Source organism: Anopheles coustani, chromosome 3, assembly GCF_943734705.1.
Source record: "Anopheles coustani chromosome 3, idAnoCousDA_361_x.2, whole genome shotgun sequence".
In the NCBI taxonomy this organism is placed as follows: domain Eukaryota; kingdom Metazoa; phylum Arthropoda; class Insecta; order Diptera; family Culicidae; genus Anopheles; species Anopheles coustani.
Window position 1 is genome coordinate 30,402,558 of NC_071288.1, and position 17,419 is coordinate 30,419,976.

Consider the following 17,419-nt stretch of genomic DNA (forward strand, 5'->3'; position numbering starts at 1 on the left):
AAGATACAGCAAGGGGCAAAAAAGAAAACGATATAGTACACAAAACCGAAAGCATGCTTGTCTATCAAACCAAATACGAGAATATTATTTTTTGTCTCCTCTTTTTAAGTTTTTTTCCTGTACGCCTAGGAGCGCCCTTGTACGCCAAAATCCTACATCTCATGGGGAAGCGGCAGCGAGTAGGAAAACAAGCTAAAAAATAATAAAAAACGAACAAATAAATATACAATACCATCTACACAAGTGCTTCCCGCTTGTGCGGCGCGCCAATTTGACGCCAAATTTCCTGCATCATCGAAATAATAATAATAAAAAAGGAACATTCGGACGACTCCGACCCACTTAAGTGTTCTCTCGTTCGGCGTTCTACTGTCCACTGCAGATTTTCACTACTTTTCTTTACGACTTTCCCCAGCTCCCCCCACCAACTGCTCGTTGCTGGCTTCTAGCCGCCCCCACTTCGTTATGTATACACGGGTGTCCCCCATAAGCTTCACGTTCTTCCGGTTGACGCGCGGTCATTTACCAGATCGCGTTTTTTCCTCTTCCTTCCTTGTTCGGTGATCTCTTGCTTCGTTATTAGAGTTCGGTTAGAGTGTGCGTTAGGCGGCTTCTTCCTTCCAACCCCCCTGTTCAAATTATACACTGTCACTAATTTCGATTTATTCGCCCATCCGGCGGCGATCGTCTTCTCTCGCGCTAGAAGACGCAGGCATCACGCAACGCGTTGTCGCGTATATTGCTGCGTATCGAATTCCTTACACTTTTATGCTAAAAATATAGACACGGTTACCGTTCTCCGCCCCGAACAACAAAAAACCTCCTGATCTTGTTCTCACCCCCTGCTTGCGGACCCCGGTTCGCGATCATTTTCCCACACGGATCCATTTTCTCCCCTCTCTCTTTCACTATCACTCTCGCTCTTTCTTACTCTCTCGCTCACACATGCACACACACATACACACACTGTCAAGCATACGTACAAAATGACCGTTTAGTTCTCGTCTTTGATTTACACTAACACGTTTCATGGTGAGCACGGCAGGCGTTGTGGGACGAAAAAATTTATATTAAAAATTCCACCCAAAACTAAATATCGGACAACCGTCGAGGATCGACACTCAAAACCTCTGACAGCCGGGACGTGGCCAAACATTTTCACTTTCGATGTTTCTTGCATCTTGTAAAGGCTTTTTCGCGACTGGTTCTTCCCACCGGTGCACTCTTGTACGAGTTCAGTGGTATTAAGTGTTGTTGTTGCTGTGTTTGATGCCACCATCGCTTGCGTCCGTGACCGTTGGGTTGGGTTTTCCGTAAGCTATGGCTTTGACGATGGTGCATGTTCCAACGGGAACACGACACGGTTCTACATCCACGCTGGCGATTCACTAGATATGGCAGTTACGGGGCAGACGAGTCAGTTCCCCGGGCACGGTGCACAGCGGTTCCCGCCCCGGCTTTCCGAACTATTTCTGATTTTCCTTCAGCTTGCGTATGAACTCCTGTTGGTATTCGCACTTCAGCTTGATGTCCGGCGGGCACATCGACAGCCGGAACTCGAGCGTATCGGTCGCCTGGTCGAGGTAGCCCTCCTCCTGCAGTCTCTCGTGGTGCATGAACTGTGGCCAGCCCCAGATCTTCTTCAGCTTGAACACGTTGACGCCCTCCATCTTGATGTTGGCGGTTGGGTTGCGATGGTGAAGTAGCTCCACGCGGTACTCGAACCTGCTGCAAGTTCACAATAGACGAACAGACCAAAACAATGGAGGGTATGAGGAGTCGTACAGCTCGTGTTGAGTGTTGTAATGCTTTGTTTTACCTGGCTGAAACACCCTCGAAGAGGATCAGATAGACGCTGAGATGATCGCCCCGGGCCTCGTTGTGCCCGTTGGCGTAGATCAGCAGCCGCCAGGTGAAGCCCAAATCGTCGACCAGTGGGTCCGAGTAGACGAAGCTATCCTTGCGTTGCATCTCGGAGAAGTTGCGCAGCGTGTAGGTCATCGTGCTGTATGCCGGTATCAGTTCTCTGGTTGAGGAGAAAATAAAAGGACATATTGCATCCGTTGGAGTTACGACTGGTTAACCTGTTGCCGACGCCAATTTACCGCTTCAGTAGCTCACACTCCCGCTTCGCCTCGAGCCGCAGAAGCTGCTGGTACTCGCACTTTGCCTTGAAGTTCGGGGGCCGTAGGGAAAATCGAAAGTATAGCGCATCGTGCTCCTCGTTGACGAAACCGTTCGCGCAGATCCAGTCCAGCCGGGCGAACCGGGTCCAGCCGAACCGCTCCTGAATGTCGAAGGACTGCGTGCCCTCCATTTTGACCGTTTTGGCCGCATCGTTGTGCAACAGCTCGACGCAGTACTCGTAACTAAGGTGGGCAGGAATTAAAGAGGAAAAATAGTGAAAAATGACTAAGTTCCCGTCCCTTTCACCTGCCGGCAAATGTCACCGGGATCCGGACTCACCTTCCCGGAATGCCTTCTAGCAGTCTCAGGTACACGCTCAGCCACTCGTCCCGGCCGTCCTTGTCACCGTTGGCGTACACGATCAGCCGCCAGCAGCAGCCGAGATCGTCGTACGCGTTGTCCGAGCAGATGTCCTCCTGCGCCTGCCGGAGGGCGGTGAAGTTGCGCACGACGAAAATGTTCGACGTATAGTCCGGATAAGCGAGTGAGTGCAGGGATGCGTTGTCATCTCGCAGGCTCTTTACCTTTGCCAGATGTTGGCTCAGTTGGCTATTTACAGTGTATTGCGTTACGAAAACATTGCTAATTTCCCAGAATTCACTTCACCATACCTACCTATTGAACTGAGTGCGTAACTTATCTTCCTTGAGCGTCTGATACTCCTCCTGGTACTGGCACCGTAGGGCCAGGTTGGCCGGCCGAATCGAGAGACGTATCAGTATGGAACCATCCTCTCTGAGGTAACCTTCCTCCAGCAGTCTCCGGACCCGGATGAACTTCTGGTAGCCCCGTATTTCGCCCACCTGGAAGTGATCCTCCGACTGGAACTTTACCTGGCGCGTCACGTCATCGTGCAGTAACTCCACCGTGTACTGGTACCTATCAGAACAGCACGAGGGCCGCATGTCGGCCATTAAAAAGTCTACTATTCAGCTGAAGATCCGGATCTTACCTGCCCGCGATACCGTCACACAGCTCCACGTACGTGCTGAGGTATCGCTGGTTGGTGTTGTTGCCTTTCGGGTACACGTTCAGTCGCCACCGGGACCCGACCGTGTCGGTGTACTGCTTCGACAGTACGATCGACGTCGTGGGATCACGGATGTTGCAGATTGTGATAACATTGCTGTCGTATTCGCTGCAATGGGAAATTAACGAAAAGTTACATGAAATTCCAGTTCAAATAAGAATGACGAACCCTTTTTACAACCCTCTGTTTAGTCATTTAAAAATAAGGAAATGTAAGGCAAGATGCACCACTTAACCGAACAACATTAATTTTCTGCAGTCCACCAATGAAAAATACCCCATATTTGCACATGTTGATTATTATCGTTATTAGCACATTGGTATTATTAACGTTACCATGTTTTCTTTATTCCATTTTATTGTAGAGCTGGTAACAATTGGATCATTTTGTTTTAAGTTGCTTAAGTAACTTGAGTCAGTCAGCTTAAGTGCCGATGCATTTTACCCCTCCGGATCATGTTGCAACACTTTCCGCTAGACTTGTAGTTCTCATTACTTTTGCCGCATTTAGTAAACAGGAGAAACGTTCAAGTAAACGTTTGGTTACCTGATTTCTGTTTGATGCAAATAGTTTAATGTTTCCGAAATGTGTTTGTAATTATAGAGGCCCTAAAAAGTTCTTAGCTACCAATGCCATATTTCTGTTGTCTATGCTTACCATCATGTGTTTACAACTATTAATCATTAACCACCCCATTTAAAATAATAAACATAATGGAAGCAAACCGACATTACCGAGACTAAAATTCGATCATCGATTAAATTCTAAACAAATCGACCGTTTAGGGTAACCTTCGTGCAACCTAGTATTTAAATTACCATCATCATAATTAATGACACTGCTGATTATCGGTAATAGGCCGGTTGTGGATCGCAAACGGAGCGCCTGGTCAGAACGCTGACCATCAGCGTCAGCATATCGCCACGCATAATTACTAAAAATCACCGACCAACCAACGGTCCCTCCAGTCCAGCTCGACAAGGCCTCAGTTTGGGAGATCTAACGAAGACCGACCGCAACCCACGGCCTGCTTCGAACCTCGAGTGCCGATCGGCTCTAGTGACAGTGCGCGATCTGTCAGTCTCGGTCACGGTGTTGAACAAAAATATCAATTTACCAAAGCACATTAGGCGGCAGCACGTGGAGTTAGTGTGTGTGTGTGTGTGTGGAGCATGAAACAATACACCACCCATCGGAGGGAAGAAGGAAGAGAGGGGTCATGGGACAGCGTGTCGATGACGCAGTGTTAAGACTTAATGGACCATGAAAAGCACCATTTTCGGGGCGACCCTTTTTTCGTGCTGATGCGAACCCTTTTCGGGTGCAATTATGATGCAAACGGTGGTGGAAACTGCGCTATGCGCACACCTCCCCGGTGCTTATGCCGAGCCTGATCGTTGCTGAGCTGTAGGTTCACAAACACGAAAACAAAATCTATTGGGATGCACGTGGGATGGAACCGCTCTTTTTCATTCCGTTCGTTGTTCCTTTCGAGAGAAAATTGATGGTTTCAAACGATGGACGATGATTGGCAGCAGTTAATCTTCCTTGCGGCTACACAATAGATCAATTTGAAGGTGCGCATGTGCGTGTATGTGAGGACTCTCTTCCACCGGGGCTGTTTTGTTTGGGGCTGGCTGTAGCGTAACCGCGAGGGCATAATTGTATGCACCGTGCACACGGATCATCCACACACTCCGCCGGCGTGTGTGAGCATAAGCGATCATGCCCAATTTGGAGCATTCAATTAGCGCAAGGTTTTTGGGCATGGAGGTAGCGCCAAACCACAGTCGACACAGCCTTAGCGGCGTACCTACCAGGATCGTCGTTTGACGTGCCGGTATTTTGGAGATGCTTCGCATTTCGGAACCTTTTACACCGTTCGACGCGGGCAACTGGGTCAAGTACTTTAGGGGCCGCCGTAACCCTGGGCCGACGTGTAGGATACGTGATACTGAGGAAAACTCACAGGCACCCTGCCGGGGAAGAGATTAACTCCCCGCCTCGGGGCGATTGGATCCCAGCCACCGGTGTAGATGTGTGATTTATAGGTTCACAGACGCAAACAGTACCCCGGAGTGTAATTGAATTCTTGCTTACTTGCTATTTACACCTTTAGTCGTGTGTTACCCTTCGAGTATTCCTTTACGAGTCACAAATTTAATGTTGGATATTCGATCAATGTGGAATTCGGCAGTTATCTTACGGGACGCATAAAAGGAAAGGTAATTATCACTTTGTTGAAAATAAAAAATTAGAATAATGCGTGTTTCGAATTATTAAATATTTTAAATGAATTCCACATTTTGTTTGAAGTATTCGCCGATTTCGTATTTAAATTCCTTAAATAAGTTGAGCAACTTTGGTTGAACAGTTTGGTTAGCAAATTCATTGTGTTTTTTCTACATCTTCCATCAACATCTTTTCATATTGTTTCAATTTTTTAAAACTTTGCCAGTTGTGAAAACCGACTTTGATGTGAAAACTGACACAAATTCTTTCATTTTATTTTAAAGCATTAAACAAGATCTATGTGGGCACGGTAGCAGGAAACATAATATTTAATACTACGTTGTGCATTTTATCATGTAGCATTTTCACATTAAAAGTACAATAAATCCTTTTTTTGCTAAATAATTTGTAAATCAGATTTCCCATTTTGTACCATTTGAGTAATCATGTCAATCGTGTACTTTTGCTTTTAATTATGAGTTAATCAATAAAAAAAACACGTAAAATTCAAAAGCGATTAAAATTTAATCATATTTCCAAGCAAGCCAGCATCTCCAATTTGACATTGTCAGCAACACGCTTTTACATCATCGCAACATGACAGTAATTAACCGACCGGTACGCTCCATCATCGGGCGACCTTCGCAAACTTTGTACGAATCAACGCGGCCAAAAACGGCACTAAACGGTACGGAAAATTGGCCAACATTATGGCACTATCAATGGCGTAGGCCAGCTAGCTGGTCGGAATGATTCGTGGCCGCCAAGGGAGCGCGTACGGGGAGAGATCCCTTTCTTGGTCCCCCGGTGTCTCCTAAGCCCATAAATTAGCGCTCACTTTCATCAACCGAATGCTTGACGGCTTTTGGCAATCTCCGAAGACCTCCTCGGCGGCGTCTGTTTGTGGTTTGCGGTGGGTTTTTGAGTACAACGCACACACATACGCATTTTGATCGCCCATTCCCTCCTTTCATCCCGATCGTGCCACAGCCCTCCCTTTAATCAAACGATCGTGCCATTTTGACTTGTTTTAATAAAAATAAATTTGAAGACACCAACCAAGATGCGAATAATGTAGCTTTCGTCAAATCATAAAACCCATCCGGTGCCCATTCAACTTCTTTGCTTTTCTCCTCTGCTCCGTTGGCAAAACCTTTCGGACGTGGTCCTTTTTTAGAAAGGAATCGTTTAGCTCGTCGCTTGTGCCGCTTGTGGGAGCATATAAAATCAACCTCGCGGACGTTTGTTTTTTTTGCGTTTGTTTATTTTAATCGGCATGCAGCGTCGAAGGCGCCACAGCTGCCAAAGAAACTGTGTCAATCGGCCCGATAGCTCGTTGGCTAATGAATGACTGCAGGGGAGTAGTAAGTATAGGGCATTTTGTTTTTCTCTCGATGTCTTCGGGTATTTGCTTTTGTTTGCACATTGATTGCAAACTCGATTGCGAACCTTATGCCGTAACGCCAGGCGACGCGTGAACCTGCCCTGCTCTAATGCTGAAGGCGTTAAACAAAAAATAAGAGAAAATATATCAGGCTTACATTAGTGCATGGGAATCTACAAACCAGTCTAGATGGTGGGTGAAAGTGACTTAACTAGGATATTTCTAGTTTCATTTTTCATTTTTTTTCTACCAATTTTTCATTTTAAATTTCATTTCATTTTTTATAACAATTTTTCAAATAAAAAAGTAACAAGAGTGACGCTGCAATGCATACGCTTGTATGCAAGGATAGAAGTTGTAATTTGCCATAAGACTTAGACCTTATTTGAAAAAAATGAATACGTTTGTTATGTTATCGAACCAAATTTTTCAAATAAATGTGAAAGTAGTAAAAATGTCAATGTTAAAAATAGTGAAAAGAATATCTTTAAAAATCCAGTCGATTCTCAAATTGGTCAATTACTCAATACTTTAAAAAAGCTAAATTACTTTTTGTAAGCTAAACTACTTAAGAATAATATTCATTTGATAAAATAACTTTTTGTAGAATAGTAGTAAAAATAACTCCTTCCTTTTGCTTTGCCATTAGGAGAAGTCCATAACTCTTTAATTTATGTACCCGAACCAAAAAGTTCAAACAGATTTTGAAAAAGAAAAAACAATAATCCATTAAAGCCAGAGCCAGAAACATTCATCACATGCCGTGGTGGATTGTTTCAACAGAGAGGCTCACTAAAATATCATCCCCATCAGCACCAAACCGCCGACCACTTCCTTTGCCATTAAGGATGAAGAGTGTGCAAGGGAAAGAAAGGAGACGAACGGGGGAGGACCGAGAATGAAAGAAGAGAAGCCGGCGAGCAGCTGAAGAAAAGCGACATGTCGGGTGTATACACTGTAAATAAAACATAATTAACACACCATTTAAATGCACACCTCTGGCAGGCAAACGATGCACCGTGATCATTGCCCTCCCCAGGGGGTGGGATGGGTGATGGGCAGGGCTGACCTCCACCCAGCTACCTCCACCACCATCCCGGTAGCGGTATTGTCACAACGGCCTTGCTCGATGCGAACGACGGAAGCCGAACGGTATCTTTCGTTTCGAACGCATAGCAGGATACGATGGTAAACCAAAACAACAAACCCGGGGACGGGTTAATGCTAGCATCGGCTGCTGGGAGCTATAAATTGTGCTTTGCTTTGGTGATGTTAAAATATGATTTACAGCTGCCCATCATAACGGGAAGAATGGCTGCCAGCATCATTTTGCGCATGGTTGGCGTCGGTGGAGGCCGGGGCGTTTCGAAAATGGTTCCCCCGGAAGGAGAGTGTATTTTAATTAACCTTATTCCGATGGTTTTTCACTAGTACGTCTGCAGAATTTCAGTAGAAGCAAATTAATAACAATTCTTCACATACCGTGATAGACAGAAACACTCGAAAACTCTAAATTATTTTTACCGTATCTAATTAAAGTTTGGTACTATCTCTTGTGTGTGACCCACTTCAGTTTCATCTCTCTTTTCTCCTCTTTGGCAAATTGTAATCCCATTTTTAAATCTTGTTTCATATGAAACCTCCAAATCCCTCGTTGTATAAAATATTTTAAAAATTCTAATTGAAGGACCAAACCAAGATCCTGAAATAGAATTGGTTGAAGCAAATGTTAAGTTGAAAAATTGTTCAGATCATTTCAACATGTCCAGGAATTATGGAATTAATTTTTTTTAAGATTAATTTTTCGACTCAATTCGCTGTCGAAAAATTCAAGGAAGTTTATTTTCCAAAACTAGAACAAATCTCTGCAACATGAAACATATATTCTTAATCTTTAAGATTACGACTGGGAAGATTCAATAGTAAGTACAAACACAAAGTTACATCACTGTAAGTCACTGTCCCTCACCAAAGAGTGACGGAAAATAGATCAACTTTTCTTTACTCTTACCCCGAAGCGTCCGCGTTTACCATCACGCATGCGAAGCACGCACTTTCGAAGGCTCACATTGTTTGTCCTGCCGCTTCCCCTCGGCGTCGTTCCGCTCGCCAAACCACCCACCGCGAGAGTGGCGTCGAATGCGCCCGGCATTAAGGTGGCTGGCCCCGGCCGAACCGAAAACCTTTGCGTTTGCGGGTGGCCCAGTATGCGCTAATTGACTTCACGCCAACAACGCACGTCAACGGCGAGTCTGGCCGCTCGACCGCAGATGAACGTCATCCCCACAGCCGTCAACCCGTAAACACCGACCCCTGCTGCGAAGGACGGACGCGACCGTCCATTCGAAATGAAGACACGGTGCGTACTGCGCGGAAGGTACTTTCATCCGGCCACTATTGTTCTCACTTGCGGTTTGTTTATGCTGCACACAGACGTGCGATGCAATAGATCCTTCTCCGCGACGCACGATAATTAGCGTTACATTAAATTAATATGTCCCATTGGTGACTTCAATTATCTGCGCCGGATCGGTCACTAGCACCTGGTGGGTCCAAGTCCCAACCGTCACGTGAGTGCTGTGCGCATGAGATAAAGTGAATCACGGGCAGACGCTCGTCACCTGACGCATCAGCTCACGTGGTGCAAATACCACGGAGGTGATGCCCACGAGCTCTCCAACCGTGGTGGTTGGATTGATGGACGAGTAGTGGCAGAACTCGACACTAGAGCGCTTTTGGGCGCGAACTCAAATTTAAACTATTTTTACTCTACAAGCACTGCACAACGCCCTCGAACGCCGCCCTGCCGTCTCCCGTGTTCCACGCTGCCGTAGTTCGCATCGACGGGGGGAATCGGATGAACCGGGAATTTCATACGCAGGGCGGTGGCAAGCGGTTTGGTGGCGTCCAAAGGTGACCAATTAAAATTTCTCATGATTGATCCGGGTGCACTTTGCGGTAGATGATGCTGCTTACGTTTTTTACCTCACACACACACACACACTCACGCACACTCGGGAACATTGGTTATGATCCCCGGTCACACTTGGAGAACATGTTAGACTTGCCCCCTGTTAGGGGAGGAGATTTGCCAACACTACGATCCCAATCGACACATACATAGGAGGACTCTACGCTGAATGTTTTCGCTCCCCGTCGAACGACGGATCGGGGCCAACCAAAGTGGCAAATAGTTTTCCGGTGCATGCGAATAGTTTTCCGGTGTCTGGTTTGTGTACGCGGAATGCCGGACGGCTAATGTAACGGTTCGAGTCGGGAATGTTGGTCCAACCGAAGGAAATTACCGCGGAGCAACTTGCCCGGGCTAATTGGTTGATTAGTTTCCGGCCCGGCTTACGGAGGGTGAGAATATCTCCGCAAAACATTGCAAAACGGTCAACAAAATGTTAGAGGTGAGACTAGGAAACCCAAGAGGAGAGGTTGAAATCAGTTGATCGAATGAATTCAACTTTGCTTTGCATTTTATTTAAGGCCTAACTTGATAAGATTCCAATCCGATGCTCTTGAGGTTAGGATGTAAACTAAGCGTAAACAGAAGTGACGAAGTACTCATCATATGTCGTAGAACATTACTCAAGAATTCGGAGGGAATATTATTCAGGAAAGTATGCCTGTTTTAGCTTTAAGACTCATCTATGCAAGCTGCAAGCTGTTGTTTTACTAAATCCGGAAAAATCCTAAGAAACTTAGCTGTTTCAAATGTTCTTCCAAGTTGAATTTTAATCATGGAGAGATAACGAAATGTACACACAAGAAGAAGTGTACTGATGCCTCTCAGGTTAGTGAAGGCTGCTAAAGATACCGACTATTTTATATATAAAAAAAAATGAATTTGCTGCACTCAATGTTTGACAAGACATCTCAGGATATTTGGATTCCACCTCATTCTGGTATCGCCGCTGCGTAACCGAACAAGACAAGCAAGAATGCTGAAGAAGCAATGGCCTGGCCGTTCATACTAAACAAAAAAAGAAGTGTTCTAAGAGCATGTACAGAGCCTTGATTCAACATAAGATTCTAAGGCAAAGTTTCAAAGATATAATAAAAATGAACAATACTATAGTACCGTAAAAAACTTGATTGAAAGCACTGCAATACTCACTTGATATTGTCCTTCATGAAGCGATCGATAAATTCCTGCTGATAGCGGCTAACCATGACGATCGTCGGGGGTCGTACGGAAAATTTGATCTGCAACGAATCGTCTTCCTGGTTCAGGAAGCCTTCCACCTCGAGCTGCTCGTTCTCAATCAAATCGTGCACCGGCCCGGTCTGATGCAGTTCAAAGTGATCGATCTGCGTCAGGCGTATCGCTTTGGCCGGATCGTCGTGCATCAGCTCGATACAATATTCATATCTGTAAGGGGACGTAATTATTGTGAAAAAGATACTGAAGCTCTCTTCTTCCTGACTCGCATTCAACCTACCTTCCGATGACGCCTTCAGTCATGATCAGCGTCACCGATAGGTGATCGCTTTTCCAGATGTGCAACCGCCAACCGAATCCAACCACATCGTGCAGCACGTCCGAGGTACGACACTCTTCCATGGGTTCGATCGCGTGATAGTTCTTGATCACGAACACCTCGGACCGGAACTCGGGCACAAACTCACTGCAACACGATCGAGGGAAAGTGAATGTTAAGGATCCCACTGTCGCGTGTGGTTATGGAAGAGATCCGACTACTTACCAGTCTAGATCGACCGGCACGTGATCGTGGCGGAAAGCTTTGGCCGCGGGCGTCTCGATCAGCCGACTACAGCGCTGCAGGAAGTCACCATCCTTAAAGAGTAACTCCGGCTTCGGGCAGGACTGCAGCTCACTCTCGAGCCGCCGGTAGGCTCCGGTCACCCGAGCAATCTCCGCCGCCACCGTGTCCTTCTGGCGCTGCAGCAACGTCAGCTTGCCCTGAATCTGGCGCTCGATGTTCTCGGCCTCGGTGTGCAGCAGCTGGCTAAGCTCCTGCAGTTTGCGCGCCTTGGACGCCCGCACCCAGTCGATGTTCTGCTCGATGGCCCGCAGCACCGTCCCGACATCGGTCAGGTACTCCCGGATGCCGCCGAACTCGTGGCGGATCTTTTCCACCTTGCTGTCGTACACGGTGGTGATCTTCTTGAACGTGTGCTCGGCGTGCGTGTCGTCGTGCAGGGCGCACGTCTCGCAGATGCACCCATTACACGAAAGGCAGAAGAACAGCACGGGTAGGGTATGCAGTGGACAAACATTCTCGCAGTCTCCCACGACCACCACCGGCGAGCCATTCTGTCTAGGTAGAACCAGCTCTTGATCTTTCGTTGTTTCATCCGCCATAGCATCCGCGCTAGCTGGTTCCGTTCCATCGTTCCGTTCTGGAGGAGATGGTTCCTTCTCAGCAATGATGCCTTTGCGCTTTTCGCTAGATTCCTGTCGACTACGGTTTCGATAGCCATTCCTTCGAGGGACCTTGGGTTCCTCAAACGTGACGGTATGCTTGCCATTGTTTTTACGTCCATTTGACGAAGGAACTAAGATTGATGCTATGGCGGTTGTAGGTTCGCTGGAACTAGGAGATCCGGAACCATCTTCCAGATGTACACCATTGCAGGTTGCAGGTGGTGGTTCAGTGCTTCCATTCTGGATCGGTCCGTCTTGTTTTAGATCTTGTTTGACAGTTCTTTCGATGATGTGCTCCTCTGCCACCCCATTTCCATCCCCGTTCGTAAGCGTCACCTGTGCCTTGCTACCCGGGATGTGGTCTTTTCGTTTGCCACCGTGTTGGTTGCCATTTTGTGAGGCTTCCGGGTGCATCGTTTCAGCACCGCAACCATTCGCCATACGGACAGACTCCTTCTGCCCGTCCTCTAGATCCTCTCGCGTTACGGATCCGTTCGTGAGCCGACCCTTTGCCGGTGAAGGCCAATGCCCGCTTGACGGTGGCACTATGTTCACATCACTTTCGAGCACCTTCACCACCACCCGAATTGTGCCAGTCTCTACAGGCAGCACCGGTACCTTTGCACCGGTTCCGCGGGGTCCTCCGGTGCCACTTGTACTGGCTGTACCAATGTCATGTCCATTCGTCGTGATCAGCTCACCCGCGACACCGTCGTCGGCATGCTGGGCGCTCTCATCCACGTCGGCCGAGCATTGGACGAGCCCATCGAGGGACAGTGTGGCCCGACAGTTTGGACACTGGACGGTGCCAGCGTGGACCCGCTTCGCGCCGAACCACTTGGTGATGCACTGCAGGCAGTACTGGCGGGCGCAGCTCGGACAGCGGCTAGGATCACGCGGTTGGTTCCAGCACAGCAGACACTCCTCTAGTGCACTCCGGGAGTCCGACTTCGGCCGGCGGTTCAGAACTACCCCGTTCGGCAGTACGATCAGTGGCGACGCGGTTGAACTGTTCCCCGCACGACCAACACAGTCTCCCATTATCGTGTACGATCGCTTGCAGGCGGGATCACTTGATCGAGCACGTCGAGGTTAATGTTTTTCCCGGGTCGCATCATTCAGTTGAGGCGTTGCACTTGGCACACACTTGCACACAGGACGCACATGCCGACGGTGGGCAAGTTTGGAAGGCAAGTCCAACCAACCGAACCAACCACTAACAGAGAAGCACGAGATCGCACCAGCCAGCGAAATGGGCCTAGAAAAAGAGGGAAGTAAGCACAGGAACACTTCACGTCACGTAACACGCAACTGAACACTATATGGCACTGCAGGGCATCGGATCAACGTCGGACCATCACCGACGGAAAACCTGCGCATGATGCGACTCATTTGCGAAAACCTAATTAACTATTTGCATCATCTTCTGGCCCCAATCACCCCACGTACGTATTTACACACACACACACGCACTCTCGAATTGCACCATTTAACCTCACTTTAGCGCTACTTGAAACGCTCCAAACGATTTTCGTGACCACATCCGGTGTAAACCACTCGTATCACCTTCCTAAACGCGGCTCTAAGTGGGTCCGCAGACTACTACGGCACTTTATTTCGCACTTGCTTCGCCCTTAAGCTTAACTACGTTCCAACGAATGATATCAAAGGTCGTGAAGGGATCAAAGCGTCTACAACATGGCGGAATCCACGGTAAAGGCGGAGAATTGTTGGTAACTCATTACGCTAATGGTGTCGTCGGGGATCAAGCGTGCTGATTGCACCGTGGAATTCAGTTTTGCCTACATTGCTTAAGCTGGCGGCCCTAATTAACCAGGATTTAGTTAGGCGGCTCGGGATCAGCGATGAGTACCTCGTGACGATCCTTCAAGGGGATAATCGGTGGCTCGCTAATCCAAACTATCGCGTGGATGTCGCGTCCAATTATTTAAACAAAAACCCGCGCGAGCACACTCATCTAGCCGCCATGTTAGTTCTTGCACAACCGCATCCGGGTAAGTTCCTCCAAATCACGCAACAGGTACGCCACGTACGCCGTACATTTTTGGGGTTCGCTAAACATGTCATTCTCACTCATGTGCCGCACGTTTGGACAAATTGGAAACGGCTTAGTGTAAATAAATTGAGTTACTGCCGCTCCCTGTCTCCGATAGGTGCATCCTCAAACCGCTCCGATTGACACCATGCCACCCATCGTGAGGTCAGGATTTTCTGCGATGCATAGCATGCGATTTGGTTTCTAGATTCTTAAATTTCCGCTCCGGTACTGCGGTGCCCCCAACCCCCCTCTCCCTGTCGTGGACGCTGCCAAGTGCGTTGTCCTCGGTGGGATTTCAACACCGGGGCCAAACTGTTGAACAAACTCTTGGGACGTTCCGGGACGCGACGGAGTTGGGTTCGGGCATATACAGGGTGCACCTTCAACGAATCCGACCACGTCCCGGCACGTCTTCCTCGCTCTCGCGGGATGTTCTCGTATTCCGCGGTGCAAAATGGTGGCGGAAATTCGAGACGAGACTAATGACTGCTCGACACAAATAGTTGTACCATGTTCTGGTCCAATCTCAGCCGGTTTTTAGTGACAGGGGCCCTAAGGATGGGTGTGAAACTAAGCGAACGAAATAAAAAGGCGGAGAAGCCTGTATGATCAAGTGGTGAAGAGACTCTAGCGAGCCAAACCGGTTGCGGATAGGGACGGAACAGTCTACGTACAGCTGAACGAAGGTCCTTACGGTTCAGATCATTATTAATTAAGATGTTCTACCACAACAGACCTCTTGGCTGGGCCGGGCAGAACGTACGTCGCCATGACAAGGAAACCAAATAAAAACAATCGAGTACCAGATAGTACCATAGTATTCAGAATAGTAAGTGTTGCTGTCACTCTCTTATAATCATGATTAGAATGCAAGTGGTTGGAATATACACAAGAAATGAACTGAAGTCCATTGAAATATGATGTTGATGGCCCAATTTATCTCTCTGTATCTTCAAAATATTTGTTTAACACTTTTAATATTAGTTCTTCACCTAAACTTATCATAAACAACTACTCTTTACAACTCTAACGATCGATATGATCGTCTTGATGAAATGCAACCGATTGATAACATCATACGTGATGTCATCAAGATCCTCTGAGATGCGATGAGTAGAAAGTTTTCTTCAGTAACTCCCCCTCCCCCTTCACCCTCCCCGGTGCTCATTCTAATTTATTAACTCTCTTTGATTTCCTCTTACAACGGGTAACTCATCTAACGGTGGCAGAAACTCATTTTCCCCGTCACTCAGAACATCTTTAATTTTCCTTCGCTCCCTCTCGCTTGTTTTCTCTCACGTTCACAACGCGTATTATTGTACGGGAAAATCTTCTGCACACTCTAAAAAAACCCATATTACGGAACGATCTTCTAATCGTTACAGCAGGCTCGGCCGCACTTTCCTGCACCTCCCCGTTCCTTGATGGTGTCCCTCTTTGTCCTTGGTATGGGTGAAACGGTGGTCCGCACCGGCGATCAGTATGAGTGATCGTGAGCATTCGCTGATCACCGACCCGAATGTGTACACGTTGGAGGTGAAAGCAAAAAAAATATTTTTAACCCACTATCGTCGATTTCGGAGCGATTTTCCTCTTTTTCTAGCTATCCTTTTCTCCGCGCTACCTTTCCATTTCACCGGGGGAAATTGTCTGCATTAGTGACAATTTTATCTCCCGTTTTCAATTAAGTGAATCGAAGTGGAACGAACTGATGGGAATTTTCGGAAAATATTACACTAATTTACGAGGCTCACGTTAGAGAACCACTGTTGGACACATTTCTCACGCAGTGTAACCATTTTATTTTCTTTTTCATTTTGCTTTCCCACACTCGGTGACATCCTTAGCCTCCCCGACACTTGTTTCGCACACTTCTCTAACGTTTTCCTCTGCTCGACCGTGACACTTCGCCCCGCGCCGCCTTCCCATTCTGCTCATCACCAAAGGCACACACGCACGTACGCAACACAGCGGACACGGTGAAGTTTTCCACCCGATTTTCATGCGCCCAACCATCGAGCGAAAAGGCAGCAGGAAAACCGTGCCGTTCACCATCATTCGTGATAAATTGGGCCACGCATACACGCTTCAGGTGGACAACACACGGGCAATAGAAACACACGGGACACGCACACTAGCACGTGTGGAGGACGGTGGACAGTCGATCGTAGAATAGACACACGCACTCAAACACACATACATACATACATACACCTCCACACACAATCACGCACGCACGCAGGCCAAATTTACGTGACGGTAAAACGGTGATCCACCGTGAAAGGTGTTAATTCTCAACCTTCTTCCGAGCGACATGCGGATTTTCCTTTCGTTAAATAATACACCGTAGGCACCATTCGAGGGGGTGCGAACTGTAGGCGGCGGGAGGGGAATTTTCACTCGACAGATCGAATGTCCCGTCCGTCCGCAGCCGTGTCGGCGGGCCTCGGGGGTTAACTAACACACACTTTACCTTCGATCGGACGGAGCACTCGATCACGGTGCCGTTTTCCACCCCAGGCACATTCTGCAGGTGGGCCCGAGCTTTTCCACCGCGATCGTTTCGCGTTTTATTTTCCTTCGGTCTCGATGGCGCGGGGGTGTGTGAAATTAAGAGTACAGGGAACTATAAACGTGAAAGAAAGGCGAAAGGAAGAAGAAAAACTGAACCGAAAAAAAACAAACACACACACACACAACACCCCGTCACACGATGGCGCACGGTGCCCTAAACGGAAGCCTGAACCGTGCCGCGGGACCCGAACCGAAGCGGTAGAACGACCACCGAGAACTGAGGATTTTCACCGTATGGTGTGAAAAACGGGTGAGAAAATCATCCGCCGGCCGGCCGTGGCCAGCAGGATCTGCTCGCGAAGCGGTGGTCGATCGGGCGAGGGAAAAACTATCGTTGCTCGGTGAGCGTTTGTCGCTCGGGCACTCACTACTCGCTCGGGAAAACTTGCTCGCGAGAAAACGCACAGCATACGCTCGCGGAAAATCACGGCCGAAGAGCTCGGGTTTCACCATAGTGCACAGTTCGAATACGCACGTAATTCAATCGATCTCGATCGCCAGCGGTGGTCATGTGGAAAGTGCGAGTAACGCCGTCCCCGCCGTTGATTGCAATTAACG

The 17,419-nt window shown here is 47.8% G+C and overlaps 1 protein-coding gene across 1 annotated transcript; it reads right to left on the bottom strand.

The window, feature by feature from the left end:
- Nucleotides 1–1,466: 1,466 nt before the first annotated feature.
- On the bottom strand, nucleotides 1,467–13,269 carry LOC131259178 (uncharacterized). Its single transcript, XM_058260619.1, has 10 exons — nucleotides 12,414–13,269; nucleotides 11,546–12,359; nucleotides 11,282–11,467; nucleotides 10,957–11,211; nucleotides 3,140–3,325; nucleotides 2,803–3,066; nucleotides 2,467–2,736; nucleotides 2,106–2,369; nucleotides 1,820–2,026; nucleotides 1,467–1,728 (listed from the first exon to the last, which is right to left on the bottom strand). Exons 1-10 carry the CDS (start codon nucleotides 13,267–13,269, stop codon nucleotides 1,467–1,469), a joined length of 3,564 nt encoding a protein of 1,187 aa, XP_058116602.1.
- Nucleotides 13,270–17,419: the final 4,150 nt, after the last annotated feature.

Excerpts from the sequence above, each read along its gene's own strand:
- LOC131259178 (XM_058260619.1), bottom strand. The coding sequence starts at position 13,269 with ATGGGAGACTGTGTTGGTCGTGCGGGGAACAGTTCAACCGCGTCGCCA. Across the intron at positions 3,067-3,139 it reads TGTGACGGTATCGCGGGCAG|GTACCAGTACACGGTGGAGT; the intron begins GTAAGATCCGGA and ends CTGTTCTGATAG. Across the intron at positions 1,729-1,819 it reads TTCGAGGGTGTTTCAGCCAG|CAGGTTCGAGTACCGCGTGG; the intron begins GTAAAACAAAGC and ends GTGAACTTGCAG.